Source organism: Littorina saxatilis, linkage group LG1 (genome assembly GCF_037325665.1).
Source record: "Littorina saxatilis isolate snail1 linkage group LG1, US_GU_Lsax_2.0, whole genome shotgun sequence".
NCBI lineage: Eukaryota > Metazoa > Mollusca > Gastropoda > Littorinimorpha > Littorinidae > Littorina > Littorina saxatilis.
Genome location: NC_090245.1, coordinates 8,376,854 through 8,404,143, shown reverse-complemented (window position 1 = coordinate 8,404,143; position 27,290 = coordinate 8,376,854). Strand labels below are relative to the sequence as shown.

The following is a 27,290-nucleotide window of genomic DNA, read 5'->3' as shown; positions in this document are numbered from 1 at the left end:
GAAGCGTCCCGGTACCGAAACGTCCCGGTACCGAAGCGTCCCGGTGCCGAAGCGTCCCACTATAACGCGTCACAGGGGTACCGGGACGCTTTGGTACCGGGACGCTTCGGGACGCTCCCGCGCAGTAGGGCACGAAGCGTCCCGGTACCGAAGCGTCCCGGTGCCGAAGCGTCCCGGTACCAGTCACCACGCACATCCTCGGCTCGCATGCCAATGTATTATATAGTAAAGGGAATGCCTGTAATTCACACAGAGCAATCACTTGGTCTTAAACGTGCACAAGACAAAAACTTTCATACTGGGGGAGCGAGCCAGTCTGAAGAGTACTCGGGTCCAGCGCGAGCGTTCTTTATTACCCAAATGAACCCAAACAAACCCAAATTAACCCAAATGATACAATTTAAAAGTCGGAGGTAGAACTGAAAAGACTTTTTTTCGACGCTCACGCTTAGTGAAGCCAGAAAGCGTGTGTGATAACAGAACGGAAGCCTACGGACTTTTCCCCCGAACTTGTCCACACGGGTACAGTATTTCCAAATTGGTGTGTTGTGAGTACAGATGGGGAAAAGTTGGACAAAAAGTGATTTTTTTTACCGAAAGCAAATCAAGGTCTGTGCAAAATTAAAAAAATCAGTAAAGTCAAGGTCAAATCAAGGTCAAGATTAAATTAAAAAAAAATAAATATGGTTAGTCAAGTCAAGGTCAAATCAAGGTCAACAAGGGCGGATCTGGGGGGGGGGTTACACGGGTTACGTAACCCCCCCCACCCCCCCAAAAAAGAGGTAATTTATTGGCTCAGGATGCACCAGATAGCTCTATTTTGCTTCTTTGGATAAAAACAAATTCCGGGGGGGGGGGGGGCATGCCCCCCGGACCTCCCTAGAGGCTTAGGCGCCTTCGGCGCCGTCAACTTGTATCTTCGCAGTCATGTTGTAACCCCCCCTCCAAAGTGAATTGATCCGCCCTTGGTTTAAATAAAAAAAAAAGTCTAAGTCCTGTGACGCGTTATAGTGGGACGCTTCGGTACCGGGACGCTTTGGTACCGGGACGCTTCGGTACCGGGACGCTTTGGTACCGGGACGCTTCGGTACCGGGACGCTTCGGTACCGGGACGCTTTGGTACCGGGACGCTTCGGGGTGTCCCCAAGTGTAAACGTTGGTATTGTGTGAATTTTACCGTCGATCACTTTACATGTAAAACCTCAATTAACATGTTGCATGTTTCGCTTTTGATTTGTATGTTGCTTACTTTGTCATTTTGTGCTTACTTGTCGATTGTTTGCTGGGTCGTTCGTTTAATTTGTTTATTTGTCATGTTGCTTTATTTACTTGTTTATCATTTATTAGACATTTGTATTAGAAGTAAGGACCGGTTGTAAGAAAAGGCGTCGCCTTAAACCTCTATCCTTGAAAAAAAAGTTCCATCATCATCATCATCATCTCTCTCTCTCTCTCTCTCTCTCTCTCTCTCTCTCTCTCTCTCTCTCTCTCTCTCTCTCTCTCTCTGTCGAAAGTTGCCAATAACTCGTCAGAATGACAGTCGTTGGTTTACCAACTGCTGCAAGTACATCTCTACAAGCCCTACTCCACGACCACCACGTCACATCATGGAAAATCGCCGGCAATGGGGACAACTTGACGTTTGTTGTCAGACTTGCACCGGCGGCCACTGATGGCGACCCAGCTACACGCTACGCTCACAGTGACACACATGACAACAAGGTTCAATGTTATCGCAGAAAACCACCAAGCCAGATGCGAAGAGATAAGAAGAGAGCCGAGGATAGGAAAGCAAAACGAGAGGATAAGGCAAGTGAACTTTTAATGTGCCACTTTTTGAAGCTACACCCAAAAAACAACTGAGTAATTGCCATACCGAAGAAGATAACACACCTGACACAGACCTCAACACGATGACCGCTGGAAAGTCACGTGCAAACAGTCGTGACTCTACTGTGTTGGCAAGTGGCGACCCATTTTCTGTTTATTCAACGACATTGCACGCAGAAGAGCACGGCCTTGAAACAGCTGAACACATGACAACAGAAAGCGTGCCTGTAGAGTGCTGCTGCACTATTACCTCGTGATTGATCATTGCGGCATTTTGCAATCGAGATTCATCTACGATTTTGAGATAAGTTCATTATTTGTATCATACGTGTTTGTCTGTCTGTCTACTTAAAGGCACAGTAAGCCTCCCGTAAACCATCACAGAGCTCCCCGAGCGTCTACATATAGTACACTAGAATGAATACCCGCTTCGCCGGGTACCCGGCTTCGCCGGAAAGAAGTAGAGCCGAATGATACCCGGCTTTGCCGGGAAGAAGTAGAGCCAAATACCCGGCTTCGCCGGGAAGAAGTAGAGGAATACCCGGCTTCGCCGGGTTGCCGGAAAGCGTTGTGGACAGTAACCTTCTAAAAATAGTAACGGGAATATCCGGCTTCGCCGGGATGAAAGCGTTGTGGACAGTGACCTTCTAAAAATAGTAACGGGAATATGGATTGACGCCACACGAAGGAAGGGAGATGAACGCAAAACACTGGAGGAGATAAGGAAGAGTTACTGGGAATGGATCTGGGAAGATGAACAGAAAAACCAAAATCGGTTCAGCGCTGCGCGCTGAGAGCACGTGTTGAAAATTCTCATCGACCAGGTTGTGTCCGGGGTCTACCTGAATATGCCCACCAAATTTGAAGCAGATCCATCGAGAACTTTGGCCGTGCATCGCGAACACACACACACACACACACACACAGAGACACACAGAGACAGACAGACACAAGTCGTATATATATATATATAGATATATATATATAAATATATGTCGTGCCGAATTCACGGAATTGCCGAATTCGCGGAATCGGCAACATTTTTGCCCATTTCGCGTAATCGGCAAAACGCTTCCCATTACGTGAAATCGGCAGCGTTTTGCCGAAAATGCGGAAAGGCCTCTAAAATTTGCCCATTTCGCAAAAGCGACAGCCAGTCTGTTACTTTTTGTGTCACCAGAACATTGCATTAACATTGTTTTACCTCCCTACTATGTTTTGTATGGTCTATGTTAGTCTGTGTCGAGCATGACTCCGGAAATGCACGAAAACTACATTTTTTGCAATAACTTGCCATAACTGATCGATTATTGCAATATCTATCCATTCGAGTATCTAGTTGTCTAAGTGTGATGATATCTCAGGCATTTGAGAACTTTAAAACCAAAAAGTGGCTGCTGATTTCTCAAAATGGGCAAATTTTAGAAGCCTTTACGCGTTTTCGGCAAAACGCTGCCGATTTCGCGTAATGGGCAGCGTTTTGCCGATTACGCGAAATGGGCAAAAATGTTGCCGATTCCGCGAAGTCGGCAATTACGTGAATTCGGCACGACATATATATATATTTAGAAGCATACTTCCATTTGAACGCTCACCGAACGGGAACATCCTGGCTGCTTTCTGTCGAGCGTGAGAAATTGTCAAAGAATTTAATTTTGTGGACTTGCTCCTCTACAACAATGGCGCCTCGTTTTGGTGCTGGACGGCTGTTATGAATACCGGAAATCACGCCCGGACAGTAAGCCTCCCGTAAACCATCACAGATACTGTCAGGCTTTTACACACAGTACAAACACCCTTCCATTTGAACGCTCATCAAACGGGAACATCCTAGGTGCCCTACGTAGAGAGCGAGCAATTTTTAAAGAATTAATTTTGCAGATTGTCTCGAACACTTTTTGGACCCATCCTGAACTCAGGTCAAACATGAGTTACTTCCCTTCGGGTCTCATTCTATCGATGTAAACTGGCGATAGCCGTGAATCGATGATTATCAAAATGTTTTTGGACCGTGGTACGTTTTTGCGCTCGACCTAACTTTTAAAATCTAAATAATAAATTGACAGCTTGTTACACAAACATTCTTTAATCATAAAAGAATTCTTTTTTCATCAAGACAAGATCAGTACAATTCGAAGTTGTGAAAGTTTGAAAAAAGAAAAGCCCGGAAGCAGGGTCACGCATGGGTCGTAGCAGACGACGGTTTAAGCATATCGCCGTTCCTCTGAACAGTCAAAAGCCATCGCTAGAGTTTTTGTGAACCACAGCCGTTTGTTTCGTGCATAAAAACGTGCTATTGTAAATAAGCTCACATCGAGTCGTATTCAAATGACTAACTGACGACTACATTGTGAAAAAGGGAAACTGGATCACACGGGTTGACGATGGCTCAGGGGTAAGATAAACCACGCAAAAATAAATTCTTTGAAAATTGTTCGCTCTTTACGGAGGGCACCTAGGATGTTCTCAATCGGTGAGTGTTTAAATGAAAGGGTGTTTGTACTGTGTGTAAAAGCCTGACCGTACCTGTGATGGTTTACGGGAGGCTTACTGTGCCTTTAAAAAGACCACTGGGTCGACGTACTGTAAATATAACATTTTGTTCGGTCAATAAGTGATCATTCCAATAACCTAAAATTCTTGTTTTTTTTTTGGGGGGGGGATGTTTTAGAGTGCACTTCTTGTTAAAATGTGATAAAAAATAAATTTAAAAGCAAGTCACTGAACGGCTGGAAAAACGTTGTACCAAGGTGCCTCAAGTTAACCAATCTTCCTATAATTAAATCAATCAAATCAAATCAAATTAATTTTATTATCTTAATCTGAGAAATAACATTGGTGGCGCATAAACATGACGACAAGCGGACGACCAAAACATAAGGCCAAAAAAAAAATAGGTCTGTTTACGGTAACATAGGCCAAAAAAATAGGGTCGGTAGGTCGGGATTTTTTTTTCTTTCCAAAAAACCATATTTTTACGTTATTTTGCAAAAAAAAAAAAAAAGATTTTTTTTTCCCCCTCAAATGCCAAAAAAAAAGTCTAGGGCCGCGCGAAAAAAATAGGGTCGGTCGGGTTACCGTAAACAGACCTTTTTTTTTTTTGGCCTAACATTAAAATCAATGTACAATTCTTATATATAACCAACAGTCTCGACGAATACAAATAATCTTCCCGAGAAGATGTAAAAGATTCATTTAAACACACACCTACACACGTACGCACGCACGCACGCACGTGCGTACACACACACACACACACACACACACACACACACACACACACACATATACACACACACGCAGGTGCAGGTATTGGTAGAAGTAGTTGTTTCCTGGTCAAGGTTCATCGATGATTTTACACATTCTTTTGTGAAATGTAAACAAAATCATTATGCTAAGATGTATAAGTAGAGGTTACATGCCGAGTCTCAGTGATTATTAAAAACTAGATGATTACCCGCTTCGCCGGGTATCGGCTTCGCCGGGATGATCGCGTTCGCCGGCTTCTATGAATACCCGGCGAAGGTGAGTGGCACACCGTATACGCCGGGTACCCGGGAGTGGCGCACCGTACGCGATTGACGCCACACGAAGGAAGGGAGATAAAAGCGCAAAACACTGGAGAAGATAATGCCTGGGTCTCACATATACGATTTTTCAGAAGTGTCGGGGATAGTTTAAGTCGGCTAGGTCGGAAGTGTCGGATGCAAATTCGGCTCCAAATTTCACTCCCGACCTGTCCTTACGACTGATCCGACCATGTAGCCGACAAGCAGACGACAACCACCCGACTTTAGGGCCGACAAATCCGTCATGTGTCCAGACACTTCCGACTGCAGTAACGACAATTCAGACTGCAGTTACGACAGGCCCGATTATTAGCTGAAAAACTTCCGAACAATAGCCGACTCTCACGACCAGTGTTACGACTAAACCGACTAGCTAACGACTGTCCTAACGACAAATCAGACTGCCCTAACGACAAATCAGACACCATTACGACTAATCCGAACGACACTATGCTACCGACAAATCCGACCACCCTTATATTACGAGTCTTCCGACTACCGTTACGACTAATCAGAATCGCCTTACGACTAAACCGACACGCTTACGACAACCACCCGACAAATTTCTATTCGTCTGAGTCGGGAGGCTCTTCCGACTGTTTTGAACATGTTCAAAACAGTCTGAAGGGCCTTCCGAACTAACCGACTTTTCAAAAACAAAATTGCTAATTCTCACGAACTCTCCGACCTCTTCCGACTTCCAGCCGACTACCTAAAGTCGGGTGACATTCGTAGATGTGAGACCGGGGCATTAGGAAGAGTTACTGGAAATGGATGTACAGAAAAACCATAAAAACCAAAATCGGTTCAGCGCTGCGCGCCGAGAGCACGTGTTGAAAATTTTCATCGACCAGATTGTGTCCGGCGTCTACCTGAATATGCCTACCAAATTTGAAGCAGATCCATCGAGAACTTTGGCCGTGCATAGCGAACACACAGACAGACAGACAGACACACACAAGACGTATATAGATATAGATAATGGTCGAAGTTATCGGATCATGAAAAATGCGAGCTTCAGCGAGCTTTTTCATGACCGCGAACTGAGACCATCATTTTTAATAATCACTGAGACGAGGTGTGTAACCTCTTTATTCCTCCTTTCTTCAGTTATTCAAAGAAAACAGGAGTTTTTGTGCGAAAGTTTGATCTAATCATATTCACTCAACCAGTCAACCTGCGCAGGCGATCGATTAATGCGCGGTTGTATAGTTCCGTGCAAATCATTCCATTGATTCTGTTAACACTTCTTGTCAGTTTCCCTGTTTTGGACTAAAATCAAGAACACAGATATGTTGTTATGCTGCTGTGGCGGTAAAGGCAGATATTGTGTGTTCTATTCATGTTTTGGTATCACTTAGGATAATGTTCTTTCGTCAAATGGGACTTGCAGACGAACTTTTGCACCCGTGTTCCAACGTTAAAAACTTCAGTATTCTGGGGAAAATAGTGTATGCAACCGCTTTATGGTTTTTTTAAATTGATGAGATGTGTGCATTTGGTTGCGTGTGATCTGTTTATAAAATGAAACATTGTTGAAAACTGACTGTCGGATTGCAATCTGTTGTCGAAGAAACTGAGTGAAAAGAAATTTGAAAGGGGAACAGTCTTGTCGCAAGACAAAGTATGAGAGTTACTTGCCTTGGGAATTTGCTTGTGTTCAACGCTTGTGCACGGCAGATCTAGATTCAGAAAACAACCGCACTCATAGATTTTATATGGAGATTCATGTGCTCAAGCCTGTTGTTATTAATTTGAATGCGGTATGTTTGTATTATTTGCTCCAGAAATGTATACTTCGTACATCAGAGCGTTCGGAACTTTTCAGTCGCGAAAGTAGTACCGACACAGAACAGCTTCTCAACCCATTGCGCTATTGAGGATTCAGGCTGTTGCTTATGGAAGGCGAAAAGGGTCAAATGATCGATCAAAAGGATCGATCAAAAGGATCGATCCTTTCGCGTTTGACCCTTTCCGCCCGACGCGCGGAAAGGGTCAAATGATCGAGCAAAAGGATCGTGCAAAAGGATCGATCCTTTTACACGATACTTTTGAACGAGCAGTTTCGTCGCGCTGTTTCGGAAAATCATGGAACGGGTTAGCACAAAGAACGAATCTAGAAAGTAAAGTAAGTAGATTACGTGTTCTGGTGCGGCGTGAAGGAGCATGAAATATCAAGAGAAATAAACAAAACATCCTTCTTGTTTTAGCGAGTACATTTAGGGGTGTGTAGTTAAAATTACTGTGTGAAAAGTGTTTGATCTAGATGTGCCACTTTCAGGTAACGTCATCAAATCTAGTTTTTACGTCACGCGTTTGAGCCGAGATCTGCAGTCATGGTAAACAACGTATGATTTGGAACATTGGAGAAAAAAAAGTGAGTCACGGGTGACTATCTACACGTACACGTACATGTATCTTTGCTACACGTTCGATCATATCTAGAACACTGGACGCACGTACACGCGAACTGAAATCTGAAGTCAGTTTGCCACAAAAATGTGAACTCCAGACTGTGTGCCGGTAAAATACCGGTTCCACTTTTTGTCGGCACCGGATCCAGTAAAAGGATCGATCCTTTTGATCGATCCTTTTGATCGATCGTTTGACCCTTTCCGCGCGTCGGGCGGAAAGGGTCAAACGCAAAAGAATCGATCCTTTTGATCGATCCTTTTGATCGATCATTTGACCCTTTTCGCCTTCCATAGTTGCTGGCTCGTTCTTTGTTTGGTTGCTGGGTGTTCATCGAAAAATAACTAGCCCTACAAGTTTACAGAGGTAAAGAAGCAGAGGGGGGAATACGAACTAATCAATGTCAATCGATGCCATTATTTTCTTCTTGATCCATCCTATTCTTGCCCTACAGATAGGCCCCAACACCTTTCCCAATTTGATCGGCCTCATGTATGGCAAGAATCGATACGATGCCGGATGGAAGGGCAACGAGTATATCGACAAACAGGGCTTCCGCTTCTTGTGGCAGGACTTCGAGGACGAAGGCTACCGCACCATGTTCGCAGAGGACACCACCAAATTGAACATCTTTCGCTTCGCCCAGAGAGGCTTCGCGGGTCAGCCCACCCATTACTATTCTCGCATTGTTGAGATGGCCAAAGAGAGAAGCAGAAAGTTGTTCACCAACAAAGGGGCTTGCTTCAAAGGGACGCCCAGCGATGAGTTAATGTTGGACAACATGGCGGAGTTTGCTCGTCTCTACCGCCACAAACCTTACTTCGGGTTTCAGTGGCTTACGCGCACCACACATGACGACATGAACGGGGGGAGCCGGGTAAGTTATCCATTGTGTCGAATCGCCTCATTAATCGACTAATACGTCTGAAAGAAAACATCAAAGTTATGGATTGTAGCCCGATATATTAGTAGCCATGCCCCCCCCCCCCCCCCAAAAAAAAAATAATAAAAAAAAATGGGTACCTTGTTAAGGTGAAGATTAAGCCAATTAATACAGGTCTACGAAAGTCACATTTTTCAATTGCTTCGTGCGTCTTTGTTTCTTGACCAGTACTTTTGATTTTGATACCGTTGTGTTCCTAATACTCTGCACTTTCCTTTGACATAAGGCTCACTGTGTATAACTGGACCAAACACGTGATAACCGCTAATGAATAAAGTAATTAGTTTTTAGCGATTAAGGTACATACTGTCATACAGCGACTAATTGGAACCTGGCAGTGAGGATAGTATCACTGCACCAGTTGGTCTTCATCCTTATGTACCCGTCTACGTATGTTCGGTTTTGATTATCAGCTAGAGGAAGTAGATATCGACAAAATAGTAATCATGGCGGCCATTTGCATTTCATATTTTCCTAAATATCTGCATCCCCTTGCAAATAATTAAAACCAAACATACGTAGACGAGTACATAAGGATATAGTCCAACTGCTGCAGTGATACTATCCTCACTGCCAGGTTCCAATTAGTCATTGTATGTACCTTAATCGGAAAAAAACTAATTACTTTATTCATTGGCGGTTATCACTAATCAGAAGAGGCCTTAAGGCGGCCTTATTTGAGGTTGCGTTTGAGCTCTAATTTGACGGCTTTTTGAGGTCCTGGGTGCAGTGAAACTTGTTGGCAAAAAGTCTGATTTTTAAAGAGGGTATTAGGTCTGAAGAATGTGTGAGGCAAAAATGGGATCATTTGGTCTTTTAGGAATGGAGTAACAGCCCTTCTTTTGTGGAGGCTGACATTTTCATGAAGGAGAAGGGCAGTCTGGGTTTCGCAGTTTGGTCGCTAACTGCTAAACTCGTAAGTAAATTTGGGTAAAAAGGTTTCTACATGGTACGTGACAATGACGGTACTGTTAGTAGACAGAATATCGACAGCATCGGGTCGACCTTCGTGGCCGAAAAATATAGCAAAAAGCCCTGTTTCTGCTTTGAAAATCTCGCTTACAAATGTGATGCATCTCGTCATTTTGGTCTAGACACGCTTTGCTTCTGCGTTCTCTGGCACTAAAGTAGAAGGAAACCAAAATCTCGTTATCAGTGACTACAGTAACAACAAATTCGGGTCTACTGGGTTCATAACGGTTGAGCAGATCGCGTGCAAGACCCTGATGCTCTTTCTGTTCCCCCTTCAGCTAATGAGGCACCCATTTTGCGGCCAGCTTTTTAAGCAGAAGATCATTGAGAAGAATTCTCTGAACTGTTCCATATGAAAGTTTAGGTTTTGCACTTTATACTCGCATGTACATTTTTTTAATCTTAGTTCTTCAATTTTGACACAGCAGCTACATTATTCTCGTTTGAAGCACTCATCGAAGTTTTTTTGGCTTGTCAGAGTTATTCCCCTTTTCCCCAGTTTTGATTTCCCTTTTCTTTTGTAAAATTGTAGAATATGGAACAGCTTTGATTCGTGTAACGTTCTTCAGCTTTGTAGACATTTTATTTGTACCATCACCCGGCTACACTTTCAAAGAAGTGAAGATTTTCATGTATGACAAAAGAGCCCGTTTTGAAGCACAACCCCAAAATGACGTATTTTAAAACCTCGTCATTTATGACGTAGTAACCTAATGACGTCATCTTTTAGAAGTATACTAGTTAAATGATTCGTTGTTCGTAAATTGTCATGTGCGGGTGTTACGTTATTCTTGGAGACACTGGAAGGTATTCGTTGTTCGTAAATTGTCATGTGCGGGTGTTACGTTATTCTTGGAGACACTGGAAGGTATTCGTTGTTCGTAGATTGTCATGTACGGATGTTACGTTAAATAACGAGAATGAATAGAAACAGGTTACCAAGGAAGGCATATAGTATGCTCTTGAAACTGGATAAAAAGGATATTAGCAAAATTGGGCCACCAATATTTGCCTGTGTTTGTACAGATATGGATATGGTTTTGTATTGGAAAATCAAGGTCTGCAGTCAATTCCTTTGTTTGTGCGAACATTCAGGCAACCTTTAATCGATTGTAATATTCAAAATTGGTCCAGCCACTTGGCGAACAGTGAAAGATTTGAAATGTACAGAAATTATAAGTCGACATTTGGAACAGAATTGTATTTAAAGCCTCACTCCGCCTGAAATGAGGGTTTACAGAACGATGGAATCTTTTACGAAATTAGCAATTCTAACCTTATGGAACACACTTGCACTAGCATTTAACATAATTAAACAAGGAACTTAGTCGATAAATATCGACAGGGGGCCGACAAATGGTTTAAATGGCAAATGTGTGTATATGGGTGTGGGTTTGAAACAAACAAACAAACCAACCCATGTGAACCCCGGGCCGCAGGCCTTCGATGTAGTGATTGAAAAAAAAGGATGTTCTCAAATGGTTCAATTCTCATTTGGTCTGATTCTCAAATGGTACCGGTATACTCCCCCCCCTCCCTGGCCGCAGGCCTAGGAGTAAAATTTTATAGACACTGACCTTCTTCCCAGGGGTCATTGACCCAGTTTTAGCTATGAGAGGTGGTTCGCCCAGAGGCTGTAGAGTATACTGGGGCGGTCTCTTTGATGTCTTGAGAGGAAACTTGGCCAGGGTAGTACATGCACCAGAACTGGTGGACACCAAGGACAAACATGAAATCGAAGCAGTTTGCTTTCAGAGGGAACGGTCGTCAGCAACTCAAACTTCTCTGTTTTCTTTTTTTTTTAAATCTGACTTTCTTTGTGGCCCCCTGACTCCGCCCCCCTCCCTCTGTAAGGACCCCCCTCCACAAGGACCGATTTTTGTCAACATTTTAAAGGTCGCTAGAGAGGGGTTCCACTGTATGACCTAACCGCTACTGGCAGACGGCCTCAATCTTCACGCGCAAAGACGAGATTAATAGGTGCTCGGTTTTGGTATTTTGAATTACATTACATTAAACCTTTGTTGGGTTTCATGGTCATGGCAACAGCCATAATAATATTACATGATGTATAATATCATATTTCAGCATATGTGAATTACATGTCATCATACTAAACTGTCATACATTTTTATTCCTACATTATTCTGATTGATCACAACCAAACCTACTATCATTGGACACATCCAAATGCAAGCGCCTGTTCTTGACAATTTAGATCAGTGCAATTTCCTGGGTCGGGCTTTGCCACAGACACTCACGGTTTGGCCTGTAGGTAAAATGTACAATGTATTTTCTGATTTGTGCACAAAAGCTTTTTTTCTTTTTTCTTTTTTTTAACATAACAATGTTTAATGTCACTGTATGTTTAAAAGACCATGGTCATATTTGTAAAAAAAATGTTAAATTAGAAAATAAATAACATTTTGGTTCATGATTTTTCCTACACCTGTGCTAAAAATAAGAAATAAAAATGTCGGGTATATAAGTCACTCAAATACAGCTAGGTATGAATGGCTCGGTTTGAGTTTGTTGCAGTTGACCCTGCACAAAGCCACATATCATGTTTTTGTTGAACAATTTTGACGTCACCCCTCCCATAGGGTGACGTATTTCACAACTTCCTGTGTTACACAAACTCTGTGATGACCAATTTTGACGTCACCCCTCCCATAGGGTGACGGATTTCACAACTTTCTACAGATGAACAATTTTGACGTCACCCCTCCCATAGGGTGACGGATGTCACAACTTCCTGTGTACACAAACTGATGACGTATTTCACAACAAAATGGCGCTGCCCATGGTCAACCTCGAAACTATCCGTATAGAATGGGGGCGTCCTCGCCCCCATAATGACACAGTTCGTTTGAATGGCTATTTAGCATGCGTAAACCACACACCAGTTCTCGTGGTTTACTCAACCCCTGAACGATCATGGACCCGTGTGACCCAGTTTCTCTTTTCACATACGTGATGAATTAAGTCGACAGTTTGTGGTTTCAATGCGATTCGCTGTATCTACAGTAGCACGTTATTGTGTACCTTTGAATCTAAAATGCAACAAACGACTGCGAGTCACACGAACTTATTTTTTGTTAAGCTGTAGGAAGTATATTACGTTCTTCATGTAAGGTCAAATAAATATTTTCATTAGAACGAAATTTCTTGGGTTTTTTTCCCTACACGTTCAACTTGTAACATAAGTGTGCAAATTTGTATATATATATACATACACACGTGATAGTCAGTTTGCGTATGTGCGGGTGATTGTGAATCAGTACAGTGCGCATGCGAATGCAGCGCGTGGAGGAGTGCCAGATATACATATACATGTATTATGATTGACACATTATAAAATATTGCCTGTGCACCTAACATGTTTGTTTTAATGCATTTGTCATGGTGTATTACCTTATTTATGGGCAATGGCCTGAAATAAAACATTCATGAGTCCTGAGTCCTGATAGGAATTGTTTTCCAGTGTTGTTCGCTCAATAGAGGAACTGGGATTCAAAAATAAAACAAGAAATTCCTCCGATAGGAAAAACACCCCCGTCAAAGCGACAAAGGGAAATAACCTTCTCAGTTGGTGGCAGTGAGAATGGTTATTTCCCTTTGACCAACGGGGGTGTGCCTCTATAAGTCGTTGTATAATTTTAATCCACCAATAACTCCCTAACCGTGTGTTTGACTGGTCCCAATTTTTGTAAGGACCGTCTCAGGAATGTATAGAACCTGTTCGCCAAGTTTGGTGACGATCGGTCCGTTCATTCTTGAGATCTACTTGCGAACACAAACAAACACACAAACAAACACATCGAGTGAAACCTATACACACCCCTATACCGGGGGTGTAATGAGCAGTTTTAGGTAATCCGGACGGCCAACCGGCACGCTGTTAACAAGTTCGTATATATAAGGCAAAACTAAACGTTGAGGTTACTGATCCCGGATGGTGGTTTGTTTCTTCTCTTTTTTCTCTCAGGGAAATCTAATGTTCAATCGATACATAAATTAGTTTTGGACAGTCACTTTTTTTCATCAGCATTTAAATAAGGATTTCCAGTATCTGGAGTTTTTTGTTGACTTACAGAATCACATTCACAGGTAGTTATTTGAATATAGAGAAATATGGGCTTAATTGAAATCAACATGTCTCTTTTGCATCATGACGTTTTATTTGATAAGTGTTTGCCTCCAACTTTGATGACCCAAAAAGTGGAGAAGGCCTGTGAACAAATCATATGTAAGCAGTCACTTACTGTTGATATGTGAGGCCAAAAAAAAAGTCTGTTTACGGTAACATAGGCCAAAAAAATAGGGTCGGTAGGTCGGTCTTTTTTTAAATCCCCCCCCCCCCCCCCCCAAAAAAAAAAACCCCACCATTTTTTTCATTTTCATTTTTTCTTTTCATTTTCATTACTTTATTGTCCCATCACTGGGAAATTCGGGTCGCTTCATCCCAGTGGAAAGCTAGCAGCAACGGAGTCGCGCTACCCAGGTGTCTGCGTGTTTAGGTGTATTCAGCCACCTGCACTTATGGCAGAATGACCAAGGTCTTTTACGTGCCATTGTGATGACACGGGGGTGGGACATGGCTTCCGTCTCTGGGTCTGCACATAAAGTTGACCCGTGTCCGTCCCGGCCCGAATTCGATCCTGCGACCTTCCGATCACAAGTCCAGTGCTCTACTAACTGAGCTACCGGGCCCCAAAAAACAAGACTTTTTTTTTTCCCCAAATGCCAAAAAAACCGTCTAGGGTCGCGCGAAAAAATAGGGTCGGTCGGGATACCGTAAACAGACTATTTTTTTTGTTTTTTGCCTGATCATTTTCTTGTTAGGCCAAAAAAAATAATAGGTGTGGTTACGGTAACATATCCCCCAAAAATAGGGTAGGAAGGTAGGCAATCACTTTTTTTTTAAACTTTTTTTTCTAATGTGTACAAATTAAACCTACTTGACAGGGAAATAAGTGTGCGACTCGGGCGCTTTCGCTTTCATTGCGTTCTCTGCACTCGTTTGGGGTTTTTTGGGTATTTTTTTGACAAATGTAATAAAAAGTTATAGGGTCGGCCCCCAAAAATAGGGTAGGTCGGGTTACCGTAACCACACCTTTTTTTTTACACCCCTGGTATAGGGGTGTGTATAGGATTCGGTCGATGTGTTTGTTTGTTTGTTTGTGTTCGCATATAGATCTCAAGAATGAACGGACCGATCGTCACCAAACTTGGTGAACAGGTTCTATACATTCCTGAGACGGTCCTTACAAAAATTGGGACCAGTCAAACACACGGTTAGGGAGTTATTGGTGGATTAAGATTCTACAAGGACTTATAGAGGGACATATTAATGGTCAAAGGGAAATAACCTTCTCAGTTGGTGGCAGTGAGAATGGTAAGGACGGGGGTGTTTTTCCTACCTCGGAGGAATTTCTTGTTTTTTTAGGCCTTATGATTTGCAGGTGGATGGCTATTACGAGAAGTTTCTGTCTCAACTGTTGGAAGAGAACCTGTTGAACAACACTTTACTCGCTTTCGTGAGTGACCATGGCATTAGATATGCAGGGTACAGGTCCACTCCCATCGGAAGGTGAGCATGCAAGCACTAGTCTGTCAGCCTGTCTGTCTGTGTACACCCCCCCCCCCCACACACACACACACACACCCGCGATATATTTCTGTACACTAAAGTAGTTAATGAATAAGAATTAAATGCATCATTCACAAAGCAAACATAGATTAGAACGAACAAATATTAATTATCGGACTAAGTTTTATTATACGTAGATTCTACACATAGAAACGAAGCAACCCAACGAGTTTCAAACCACAAATGTGACAGGCGCAATGGCCAAGTGGAGAGGACGGTGGCTTTCCGTGAGGAAGGTTCGGGGTTCGAATCCAAGCCGTGCCTGGTGGGTTACGGTTGGAGATTTTCACCATTTCCCAAGCCAACTCATTTGCAGACTTGCTAGGACCTTATCCCTTTCGTGTGCACAGGCAATCACAAGACTAATTATCTACGATAAAGATCCTGTAATCCATGTCAGAGTTCGATGGGTTATAGAAACACTAAAACACCCAGCACGCATTCCCCCAAAACGGAGTATAGCAGCCTAAATGGCCTGGATAAAACCGGTCATACACGTTTTAAAAAAAAAAACGCTGGTGCAAAACACGAGTGTAAGTGGGAGTTGCAGTCCACTAACGCAGAAAAAGCAGAAGGAAAATAACCTACACATTTGCATACATAAGTGGTTGAGACCCTCTCAAAAGTTGTGTACTGTTTGTGTAATAATATAGTTTGTTGTTGGGCAACAAAAAAAAAGTTGTATGTTTCTGGTAACATGGCCACAAAAAAATAGGTTAGGTAGGTAGGGATTATTTTTTTTTTGGGGGGGGGTCCTACCAGCGGTCCTATCGTCATGCGACATCGTCAACACTTTCTGTCTAACTCCAGCTGGAGCAACCAACAGAAATGTCTCTTGCTTTGTAAGTTTATCCTCTGACACAACGTACAACAACCCATCCACTACCCTCAGGTTTTCCCACTGAGCTATGAGCGTTCTGATAGCCGAGCTGTATTGTGAAACTTCCTTCTTTGGAGGCTTGTCTTCTCTCTTCTTCAGAGTTAACAGAATGCTTGTCACTTGATCCCCCTGTGGGAGCATAACCATCTCCTCATGAGACCATACAGAAAACCAATTATTCCTACAGGGCCAAGACCTTGGTAACCGAGGAACACTATCAGAGTCACTGCCCGACCTCTCGGGGTCAATACCTGTCTGAATGCCAACTCGTTCCTTCCCTATCACTAGAGATCTACCACATCCGTCTCCCTGCCCACCAGGACAAAATGTAGAAGACTGAACAGACTTCGGGGTTTCCTCTTCCGCCTTATCTGCCCTGACCAGAACATCCCTCCCCCACTGAGTAGTTTCGTCTTCACTTACGACCTCAGGGTCAACCAACGGGACTTTCTCGCCTTGCGGCGAGCCAAAGTTTCTTTGCGTAACGCCGGCTAAACCCCTGTCAGCTAAGTTCCGGTCCCTCGCATCACTGCGAGTTACTACCCTCACTGGTTTCTGATTACACTGACTGCACTCTTCTCTCTGACAACGCTTCCGCGGAATTCTCGACAATCCATCAGCGTTCCCATGCGCAACACCTTTCCTGTGCTCTATCTGGAAATCATAGGTGTCCAGCGAAGCTATCCACCTAGCCACAATCCCCTCGGGCTGTTTAAAGTTCTTTAACCACTTCAGTGAACTATGGTCTGTGCGAACCAAAAACGGCCTTCCCCAAAGATAGTGAGAAAAATATTTCACGAATATCACCACAGCTAACAGCTCTCTGTATGTTGTACAGTAGTTTTGTCTAGCTTTGCTCAACTTGCGTAAGCAATGACTTTCTCTTCCCCATCTTGAATCTGTGACAGAACCGCGCCGATCGCGGTTGCACTAGCATCAGTGTCGAGCACAAATGTGCCAACACGGGGGCAGAAACTAATGCTTGCTTCAATCTTTCAAAAGCTTTCTGACACTTCTCACACCACACGAACTTCTGATTCTTCTTTGTCAAATTTGTCAATGGGCTTGCTATTTCAGCAAAGCCAGAAATGTACTTTCTGTAGTACGAAGTAGTTCCTAAGAACGAACGAACTTCTGTCACACAAGTTGGCACAGGCCAACTCGCTACTGCCTCAACTTTCGATTTCTCGCAAGTCGTCCCGTCACGTTTCACAGTATGTCCCAAAAAGGTACATTCATCTTGGAACAACGAACATTTTGAGGGTTTCAGCTTGAGATTTGCATCTCTGAATTTCCGCAGTACCATTCTGAGATTTTCTAGTGCCCCGTCGTCTGTCTTTCCTAGACAAATGACGTCATCAATGTAGACTAGACACCTTTCAAACAAAATACCACTGAGAACTAACTCCATTAGCCTTTCAAATGTCGCAGGACTATTGCAGAGCCCAAACGGCATAACCTTGAACTGATAGAGGCCCTTGTGCGTTGCAAACGCAGTCTTTTGTTTATCTCTTTCATCCATCTCTACCTGGAAGAAACCTTGGGCTAAGTCTAAAGTTGAAAACCAACGCGACCCAGACAAAGCGTCGAGCGAATCCCCGATGTGGGGTAGCGGATAAGCGTCTTTCCTTGTTAGTTCATTCAGTTTCCTGTAATCGACACAGAACCTGACAGACCCATCTTTCTTTCTAACCAAAACAACATTGGCTGCCCACGGACTGTCACTAGGCTCTATGACATCTTCTTTCAACATCTTTCCTAACTCTCTGTCAACCTTCTCTTTCTGTGATATAGGCAGACGTCTAGGGGGCAACTTCACAGGCCTATTTTCTCCAGTATCAATCGTATGACGCACTTTTGTAGTTCTACCCAGCTGACCATCTGGACTCATGAAAACATCTTGAAACTCAATCAAAGTATCTCTCAGTTCCGTTCTCATGCCCTCGCTGACTTCTGAAGAGACATTAGTAAGCAAACTTTCAAGGTGACCGGGTAACCTGTCAGAAACGTTCTTTTCTTTTACTTCACCATCTTTCGACAATGAATTCAAAGAGACGGCAGTTTCTACAGTGGCAATGACAGCATTCGCTTTAACTGTTATTTCCTCGTTTGAGAGGTTGGTGACAGGAACAAAAATCTCATCCTTACATACTCGTACTAAGCACCTGGGAACTTCGAGATTTGTTTCTTCCTTGAAACTGTCTAGGCCTTCAACTAATCCATCAGCTTTATCTTTAAACCTGGACCGAACAAGGAAACCTCTAACAAACGCCTCAGACCTAGGTGGCACAATGACTGTGTCACACACCTGCACCCTCGCACACGTGTCGGTCACTTCTCTTTTCAACACAACCGTCTGGTCTCCTATCTTCAAGGAGCCCTGTGCCAAATCCAACAAACACGAATGTTTCTGCATGAAATCTGTCCCTAGAATGCCTTCACAATTCCCGATGTCCCCAACAACGACATTGTGCGAAAAAATCGCATCACCTATCCCCAAAGATAGCGTAACTTCACCCAAAATGTTCAAACTCTGACCACTAGCAGTACAAAGATTAAGCTTACTTGTTTTCAGCGTAGACTGCGTCCCTCTTCCTGCTCTCTCAAAGACTGAAGTGCTAATGACGGTGGCAGCAGAACCACTATCTACCAAGAAGTCAATAGCCGTACTCTCTCTCTCTAGTATCACAGGTACCAATAAACATCCGGTCTTTGACAGAACACACAAACGCGGTCCTCCCTCCCTTGTAGGAATAAATGATTCGACACCTGTTGCTCGGACAATACCCCTAATCGGTCCTTCATCTCCCTGTGTTTGTGCTCGGGCTGAGTCTGGAAGCGATGCCGTAGACCCAGCCCCGGCTAGTTTCCCTGACCCCCTGACCTGTCTACGTTAGTGCCTTGCCCATTGTCTCTGGGTCCCTGTTTCGGGCAGTCTCTAGAGTAATGGCCCCTGAAACCACACCTGTAACAAGTAACTGAATCCATGTTTCTAGCTCTGTGTCCCTCTTTCCCAGATTTTGCAAATTTTTTCCAGGGTCGCAGCTACCTGTTCGCTCATGGCTGTGAAAGCTTTCAAGACAATAGCGAGCGGCTCACTACTTTGTTCAGCGATGCTTCTCACAGGAACGTTTTCTTGGTTTTCTGGTTTTCTCCCATCAAACCTGTTATCGAAGGACTCGAACTCGCTGGCTAATGCAATAGCTTCATGTATCGAGGAGGGGTGGTTAAATTGTACGTGCCTTCTCAGGTCTTTTGAAGGGAGACCGCCGACAAATTGGTCGATTACAATTGTTTCCCTTGCCTCATGGGGCATTCTCGGGTATGCACTGGACGCAATTCGATTTAGAGCGAACCCATACTCAGTCACACTCTCCTCTTTCTTTTTGAATCTAGACCTGAATTCTACGCGCCGGAGGTTTTCCTTCTCGGCGGGATCAAATCTTCGCCCCAGGGCTGTTTTTATTGCGTCATAGTCCTCCAACTCATCAAAGCCAAGTTCTTGCAACACCTGCTGTGCGTTTCCCCTGAGCGACATAGCAAGGTTCACCCCCTTCTCGGTGTAGTCCCAGCCGTTCCATCTAGAGCAAGTTTCAAAGTGGCAGAGCCGATCTTTCAAATCAATTTTTGTGCCTGCGAACACTTCTGGGAACCTTTCTTTCCGGCTGCGAAACGAACTGTTGTTCAGAAATGTGTTGTTAAAAGAAGACCTGTTATTTGCCCTCTGACTCACATTTGACCTTTTTCGCGAACAGCGACTATTGCAGCTGCTGGACGAGCTTTCTTCATCACTACTGCTGGAAGAGTAAGAAACATTGCTCCTACGTTTCGAACTTCTTTTCACCCGTTTTGGAACTCTACTGTTCTGCGTCAACCAACTTGGCACCAAAAGCCGAAGAAAGCCTAAAACAGCACCCATCTTGCCAAGTCACAAGAACACACAAAACACGACTGTACGTGATGAAAACGCTTCTGCAAAACTCTAACAATCGCCAAACACCTCTTTTGTAACCTAGACACCAACAAAATCCTGGTCCACGGCATCAATTTGTAACCGGAGCCCTAGAGAGGGTCCGTATCCTCATTAATTGTTCTCAGGGGGAGGCTGAAGATTGCCGAGGAGAGCAACTCTTTATCTCACCTTTACTCTGGCCCTATGTAATGTAGCTGAAATGACGAGACTCGCAGAGCCGGCCTCTTTTATAGTCTCTCAAAGACTCGGTACTAATCTTCTGTGATCGCTGTGGGCTGGCTGTAAGGGAGGGGATGGGGGTATCTACAGGAAAGGTGGGGGTGACTAGAAGGAAGGTGGGGTCACTGAGTACCTGCAACTCTGAGCTAGTAGGGCTCTCCCGCTACAATATATATATATATGCCATAGTCTTGGTTGGCCGAGACCATGAGGTGATCCCAAAGAAGACTCCTTAGCAGCTACCGACGGGAGGTTTACGGAAGAGCCTGTCTTGTTTATTTTGAAAAAGGATGCATGAAAATGTCCAAAACAAAACGCAATAAATTCGTTATCGTTAGATGTGGCTGTGATATCCACATTTATCAGTCACGATGTCTCAAAAGGCGGAAACATATCAGATCGAGGCGATTCCTCCTTTTTCCCAGACCCAGAGGTCTGGGTTATGCGGAGGCATTTGCCTGTGTGAACGGTGACATTCCGGAACCGGAACTAGTTTCGAGGTTGACCATGGGCAGCGCCATTTTGTTGTGAAATACGTCATCAGTTTGTGTACACAGAAAGTTGTGACATCCGTCACCCTATGGGAGTGGTGAAGGCAACATTGTTGTTCATCTGTAGAAAGTTGTGAAATCCGTCACCCTTTGGGAGGGGTGAAGGCAAAATTGGTCATCACTGAGTTTGTGTTACACAGGAAGTTGTGAAATACGTCACCCTGTGGGAGGGGTGACGGCAAAATTGTTCAACAAAAACATCAGAGGTCGAATTGTGCAGGGTCAACCGTAACAAACTCAAACCGATCCATTCATACTTACCTGTATTTGAGTGACTTATATACTGACATTTTTATTTCTTATTTTCAGCACAGGTGTAGGAAAAATCATGAACCAAAATGTTATTTATTTTCTAATTTAACATTTTTTTTACAAATGTGACCATGTTCTTTTAAACAAACAGTGACATTAAACATTGTTATGTTTAAAAAAAAGAAAAAAGAAAAATAGCTTTTGTGCACAAATCAGAAAATACATTGTACATTTTACCTACAGGCCAAACCGTGAGTTTCTGTGGCAAAGCCCGACCGAGGAAATTGCACTGGTTTTATTTTTAGGTCAGTGGGAAATTGTCAAGAACAGGCGCTTGCATTTGGATGTGTCCAATGATAGTAGGTTTGGTTGTGATCAATCAGAATAATGTAGGCAGGGATGTCGTTAGGCGTCGGACATCGGACATATAACGATGAAAATCCCCAAATGTCCGATTCACATTGCCGCATGTCGGTCAGACGTCCTATCGTTTTAGCCTGAGCGTGGTCATTGTCCGATATGTACTCCATTCCTTCGGACAGCGCGATATTCGTTAATTTTCATTTCAACATCTTCTAAAAGACCGAACGCTCTCGTGTTCAGCAAGTGCCGCGTGCGGATCTTTTCTTTTGTTGGGAATTCCCGAACCGTTTGGGTATAACCGTCTCGGTGCAGCGCACTGATCTAAACTGAATAGTGGATTATGTTTAGATCAGTGCATGCTTCAGGAGTACGGGAGACAACTCCAACTGACTAAATTTGTCGTCTGCTTTTGTTTTCGATACGAGACGAAGCACTGAATTATGCTGCTGAAAAAAAACACCTAAAGCCTGCAAAAGATCAGCATTAGATCAAACCGATCAACTTTTATCCAAATCATGCAGTTTGTAATCAAAGTAAGAGCTCTGAAGTTGTTCATGTTGGTTTCTTTTTTGTGGTTTCTTTGAAAGTGAAACTAAACAAAATTAATACAACATTATACGCACACTGTGTTGAAGTATTTACTATATTATGTGTGTGTTCTACAGCGCCCGCGCGTGGGCCGGTGTGTGTGTGTGTTCGTGTGGGCGCATGACTTTGGGGTTCACATGGTTTGTTTGTTTGTTTGTTTGTTTCAGACCCACACCCATATACACACATTTCACATTTAAACCATTTGTCGGCCCCCTGTCGCTATTTATCGACTAAGTTCCTTTGTGTTGCATTGTTGTGCAAGATGACTGAGTGTGTGCAAGAAACCACTTTGACCATTCACCTAAAAATTACATGAAGGAACGTCTGGGAACCTGCTGATTTGAATCAGCAAATTTTCTTGTTCGACATTGTGACTGATAATATCTTATATCAGTGCTTGCAACGTAAATCCCGATGCTTTACAGAATAGATTCTCTTGATTTATTAAATTGATATTCAAGGATATGGAACTGTTATAAATATATTCATACTCATTTACTTCTTTGTAGGTTTTGTTTTTGTGGTGTAAAATCAATATCACATTTTTGTGTGTGCATGTTACAAGAATGATACACTTTCAAGTAGTATATTTTTTATGAATTCTAGCCAGACCAAACTCGATACCTGTCATGGTTTTGTTACATAAAACTGGGTGGATTGATTGATTGATTGAATGATTGATTGATTGATTGATTGACTGACTGAGTCATTCATTTATTGGTTGATTGATTTGTTGATTGATTAGTTTATTTGTCTATTTCGTATTTTCTTTGTGTTTTTCATGTGACAGATTTGAGGACAATCGACCGTTCCTTTACCTAGCGTTTCCACCGTGGTTTGCTGAAACCTACCCTTCACACATGAAACAAGTTCAAGCAAACGCTGGCCGCTTGGCCACCCCTCTGGACTTCCACAAGATACTTCTGGACATCTTGTACTTGAACAACAAAGACACCGTAACCACACGTAACGACAGCAAGCAAGGCATCAGCTTCTTCAAACAGGTTGGACATGCTATGATACTGATAACATCGTTTATTTAACGTCACTCTGTGGGACATGCAATAACTGGAGCGGCGGGTATGAAATCGAACACATTGTAATTGTGCAAACTTCTTTGTCATATCCTGGTTCTGCAGTAATATGCAATTGTGAAAATGATGCCAAGTGTTCCCCATTATTTTCTGTATACCTGTAATCAAAACGGTAGAAATATCACGATGACCCTTTGATTGCCATAATGCGTATCACTTGCTATCATGACAAAAATTACTACTCTGACAAGGGAAACAACCGCTGTATATTGCCATTTGATTTGAAGCAAGATGATTGCCTCCCCTGAAGACAACTTGTTGGAAGTTTTGGTCGAATTAGTATACCTTGTATGTTATGTTTTTCTTTCTTTTTTCCCGTAGTCAAGGGGTTTTAAGAGGACTTAAAGAGTGCTTCACGTCCATACATGACTGAGACATGAGCACAAATGCTGTAGTTGCATATAATAATGCTTGTTGTTTGTACCTAACCGAAAACCAGCTTTAATCAATAAACATTTTTTCCACAGGAGTGGGGGGGAAAATTTGTATAATTTTTAAAATGTTTTTTTTTCACACAAAAAATACAATTTTGCATATATTTTGCTAAAAATATGAATACAAGCTGATCTTAGTTATTACATTAGTGAAGCCAGATTTATGAAGATGGGTTGCTAAACACCAGATACGGCTTTGGCACGATTTCAACTCCATGCAATACCCTAAGAACCTACTCATTTGAACTTTTCTGCACGCGTACAGCGATCCTCTTTCTTGTTTCGATCAACAACAAAAACACAAACAAAAACACTTACTTACACACACACACACACACACACACACACACGCGCGCGCGCACGCAAACACACTATTTGTTTACCTTTTGTTTTTTCCCAGCGATCTTTTTGTTAGCCAATGTATTGCTGTCTGCACCGGTATGCAGTAAGATTCATTTCGCCATCGAAAGGTGCCCCGAAAGTTTTAACATTATTAGTAGTGTGTATCTGAAACCTGGATTCAAAACTCCAAATTTGTTTTAATTCTTATTTTCTTACTTGTCTTTGATGTATGGTGACTTGTACCGATAAGCTCTCACTCGCTGACCAAACAGAAGTTTCCTCCTTGGTACTTTTCTTTGTATTGGTCCACAGATACCCAGGAACAGAACATGTGCCGACGCAGGCATCCCTCCCCCGTTCTGCGTGTGTCTGTCGGAGCGGGCCCTGCCCACCACGCTAAACATCGCTCAACAGGCAGGCACAGTTCTGGTGGCGTCTTTCAACGCAGCCATGAAGAAAGCCAAAGCCATGGACGTTTGTCACAATCTGACGCTGGTAGAAGTCAAAGAATGTCGTCTTTTGGGAGGAGGAGTCAGTTACCTGAACACTTTCTGTCCCGTGAAAAAAGGAAACAGAACAGTTGATAATTTGGCGCAGTTACTGCGCGTAACTGTCGTCGCCAAACCGAGGTTTCCAGGTGTCAAGGATTTATTCGGCTTTAGGCGTAAACCTAATAGCGACATGGTATTCGATGGGATGCTCATCAAGTGTGATAACTCTGCCACCTTAAAGCGTGCAGGCGACGTTAGCCGTATAAGTATGTATGGCAACACTTCGCATTGTGTAAATGATCCGTTCCTGAAGACGGTATGCTACTGCAAAGATCAGTTGTAATTTACACCAAGACAGAATTCTACCACATGGAGTTAGACTTAGACTGTTTGACTTTTCCACATTTATCTGTCCATTCATGTATTTGTTTATTTATCTATTTACGACATTTCAATCAATCAATCAATGACGCTTATATCGCGCATATTCCGTGGGTACAGTTCTAGGCGCTCTGCAGTGATGCCGTGTGAGATGAAATTTTATACGGCCAGTAGATTGCAGCCATTACGGCGCATATTTACCTTTCACGGCCTATTATTCCAAGTCACACGGGTATAGGTAGACAATTATTAACTGTGCCTAAGCAATTTTGCCAGGAAAGACCCTTTTGTCAATCGTGGGATCTTTAACGTGCACACCCAATGTAGTGTACACGGGGGGAGGGTTCGGACACCGAAGAGAGTCTGCACACAAAGTTGACTCTGAAATAAATTTCCGCCGAACCTGGGATCGAACTCACGCTGACAGCGGCCAACTGAATACAAATCCAGCGCGCTACCAACTGAGCTATATCCCCGCCCCATTTGATGTTATACCAGAATTTTGCAGGCTGTTCTTAGTTTGTTTGTAGTTGTTTTTTGTGTGTGTGGTTTTTTTTTATATATATAATTATATATATTATTTTTCAAATTTTGTATGTAAATAGGTAATTACTCAATGTCCTGTTCATTTTGCAATCTGTATTTTGATGAATTTACTAAACAAGAAGATTCCTGTTAGTGAATTTGTGAAATTCATTAGATTTCTATGAAATGTTTCAATTACATAAAATTTGCATGCTGAACGTGATGCGGACAGCCCCAATCCTCATGTAGATAATTCAAGAATATGGTTTGTGGTAATAAAGTAATTGTTGTGTGGGTTCTATTGCAACCGGGCAACTCTCTCTTTCGCTCTCTCTCTCGCTCGCTCTCTCTCTCTCTCTCTCTCTCTCTCTCTCTCTCTATTTCTCTCTCTCTCTCTCTTCTCTCTCTCTCTCGCTCGCTCTCTCTCTCTCTCGCTCGCTCTCTCTCCCTGTTATTCACCCTGTTAAGACGAAAAGTATGGTGATTACAACTAGACAAAAACACCAATTAAAACCCTTACAACTTCAACTGTCAATTGATTCAACTCAAGTGCAACAAGTTAAAGAGCATAAATTATTAGGGGTTACCGTTGATCAAGAATTGAAATGGCAAACTCACTTGAGTAAAATTTGCAAATTAGTATCTAAAAATTTGTACTTATTGTCTAAATTAAGACATTATGCTGATGTGGAAGCACTCAAGTTGTTTTATTACGCTCACATAATGCCCCATATCAACTTTGCTTCAACACTTTGGGATAACTGCAGTGATGTTCATCTCAAACGACTCAATTCTCTTCATCGCCGTGCTGCAAAACTAATTCTGCATGAGTCAAATAAGCCAACAGATGATAAATTAAAGCTCCTTAATTTCCTTCCCTTGAAAGATCAGTTGACGCTAAACAAGGCTGTCTTTATGTACAAAGTAATTAACAATAATGTTCCTGGATATTTAAAATCACATTTCAGACATGCCACAAAAAGATATGGGTCCCAGAACCTGATTCCCCCCATCCCTCGTCTAGACTTGTATAAGTCAAGTTTAGCCTTCTCAGGAGCGTCTCTATGGAATTCCATACCCCTACCCCTCCGAAATGCCTCTTCTGTGAAAACGTTTAGGCGCCAGTTTCATTCCCGCTTAATGGGTAAATAGAACACTTTTCATGTCTGATATGTTAGTGCTTTTTACATTTAGTCAAGTTATGTTTGTATTTTGATTTGTTCTTTATGTGTATGTATTGATAATGATATACATGCGAATGATTGGGACAATTCCTCCCCACATTTGTTTTCTCCCTTTTGTTATTAGTTGTTTTGGATGTTTATATGCAATGCATTATTGCAACTATGCTGCAATTTCCACCCTATATTGTTTTTCCCATTTTTGAATGTGTATACAAAACCATAACCCCTTTCTTATTACTATTTACATTATGTACGTCTGTAAGTAACAATAACCTTGTCAATTTTACTATCTATATTATGTGCGTCTGTATTAAGTGTTTGTATAAGGGACAGGTTGTAAGATTAGGCTTTGCCTAAAACCTCTATCCTTTGGTAATAAAGTTCAGTTTCAGTTTCAGTTTCAGTTTCAGTTTCTCTCCCTCTCTCTCTCTCTATCTCTCTCTCTCGCTCTCTATCTCTCTCTCGCTCTCTCTCTCTCTCTCTCTCTCTCTCTCTCTCTCTCTCTCTCTCTCTCTCTCTCTCTCTCTCTCTCTCTCTCTCTCTCTCTCTCTCTCTCTCTCTCTCTCTCTCTCTCTCTCTCTCTCTCTCTCTCTCTCTCTCTCATGCTTATGCTTATTTACTGTACATTTAC

General features: G+C 42.8%; 1 protein-coding gene across 1 annotated transcript; it reads left to right on the top strand.

Annotated features, from left to right (window-relative positions):
* The first annotated feature begins 1,533 nt into the window (after nt 1–1,533).
* Nucleotides 1,534–25,831, top strand: LOC138958014 (uncharacterized). The gene is made up of 5 exons (XM_070329078.1): nt 1,534–1,809; nt 8,266–8,688; nt 15,192–15,319; nt 22,999–23,212; nt 24,391–25,831. Exons 1-5 carry the CDS (start codon nt 1,534–1,536, stop codon nt 24,910–24,912), a joined length of 1,563 nt encoding a protein of 520 aa, XP_070185179.1. The 3' UTR covers nt 24,913–25,831.
* Nucleotides 25,832–27,290: the final 1,459 nt, after the last annotated feature.

Coding starts and splice junctions, on each gene's coding strand:
- LOC138958014 (XM_070329078.1), top strand. CDS start 1,534: ATGACAGTCGTTGGTTTACCAACTGCTGCAAGTACATCTCTACAAGCC. Junction 1,810..8,265: donor AAGCAAAACGAGAGGATAAG/GCAAGTGAACTT, acceptor CTTGCCCTACAG/ATAGGCCCCAACACCTTTCC. Junction 15,320..22,998: donor AGGTCCACTCCCATCGGAAG/GTGAGCATGCAA, acceptor TTCATGTGACAG/ATTTGAGGACAATCGACCGT.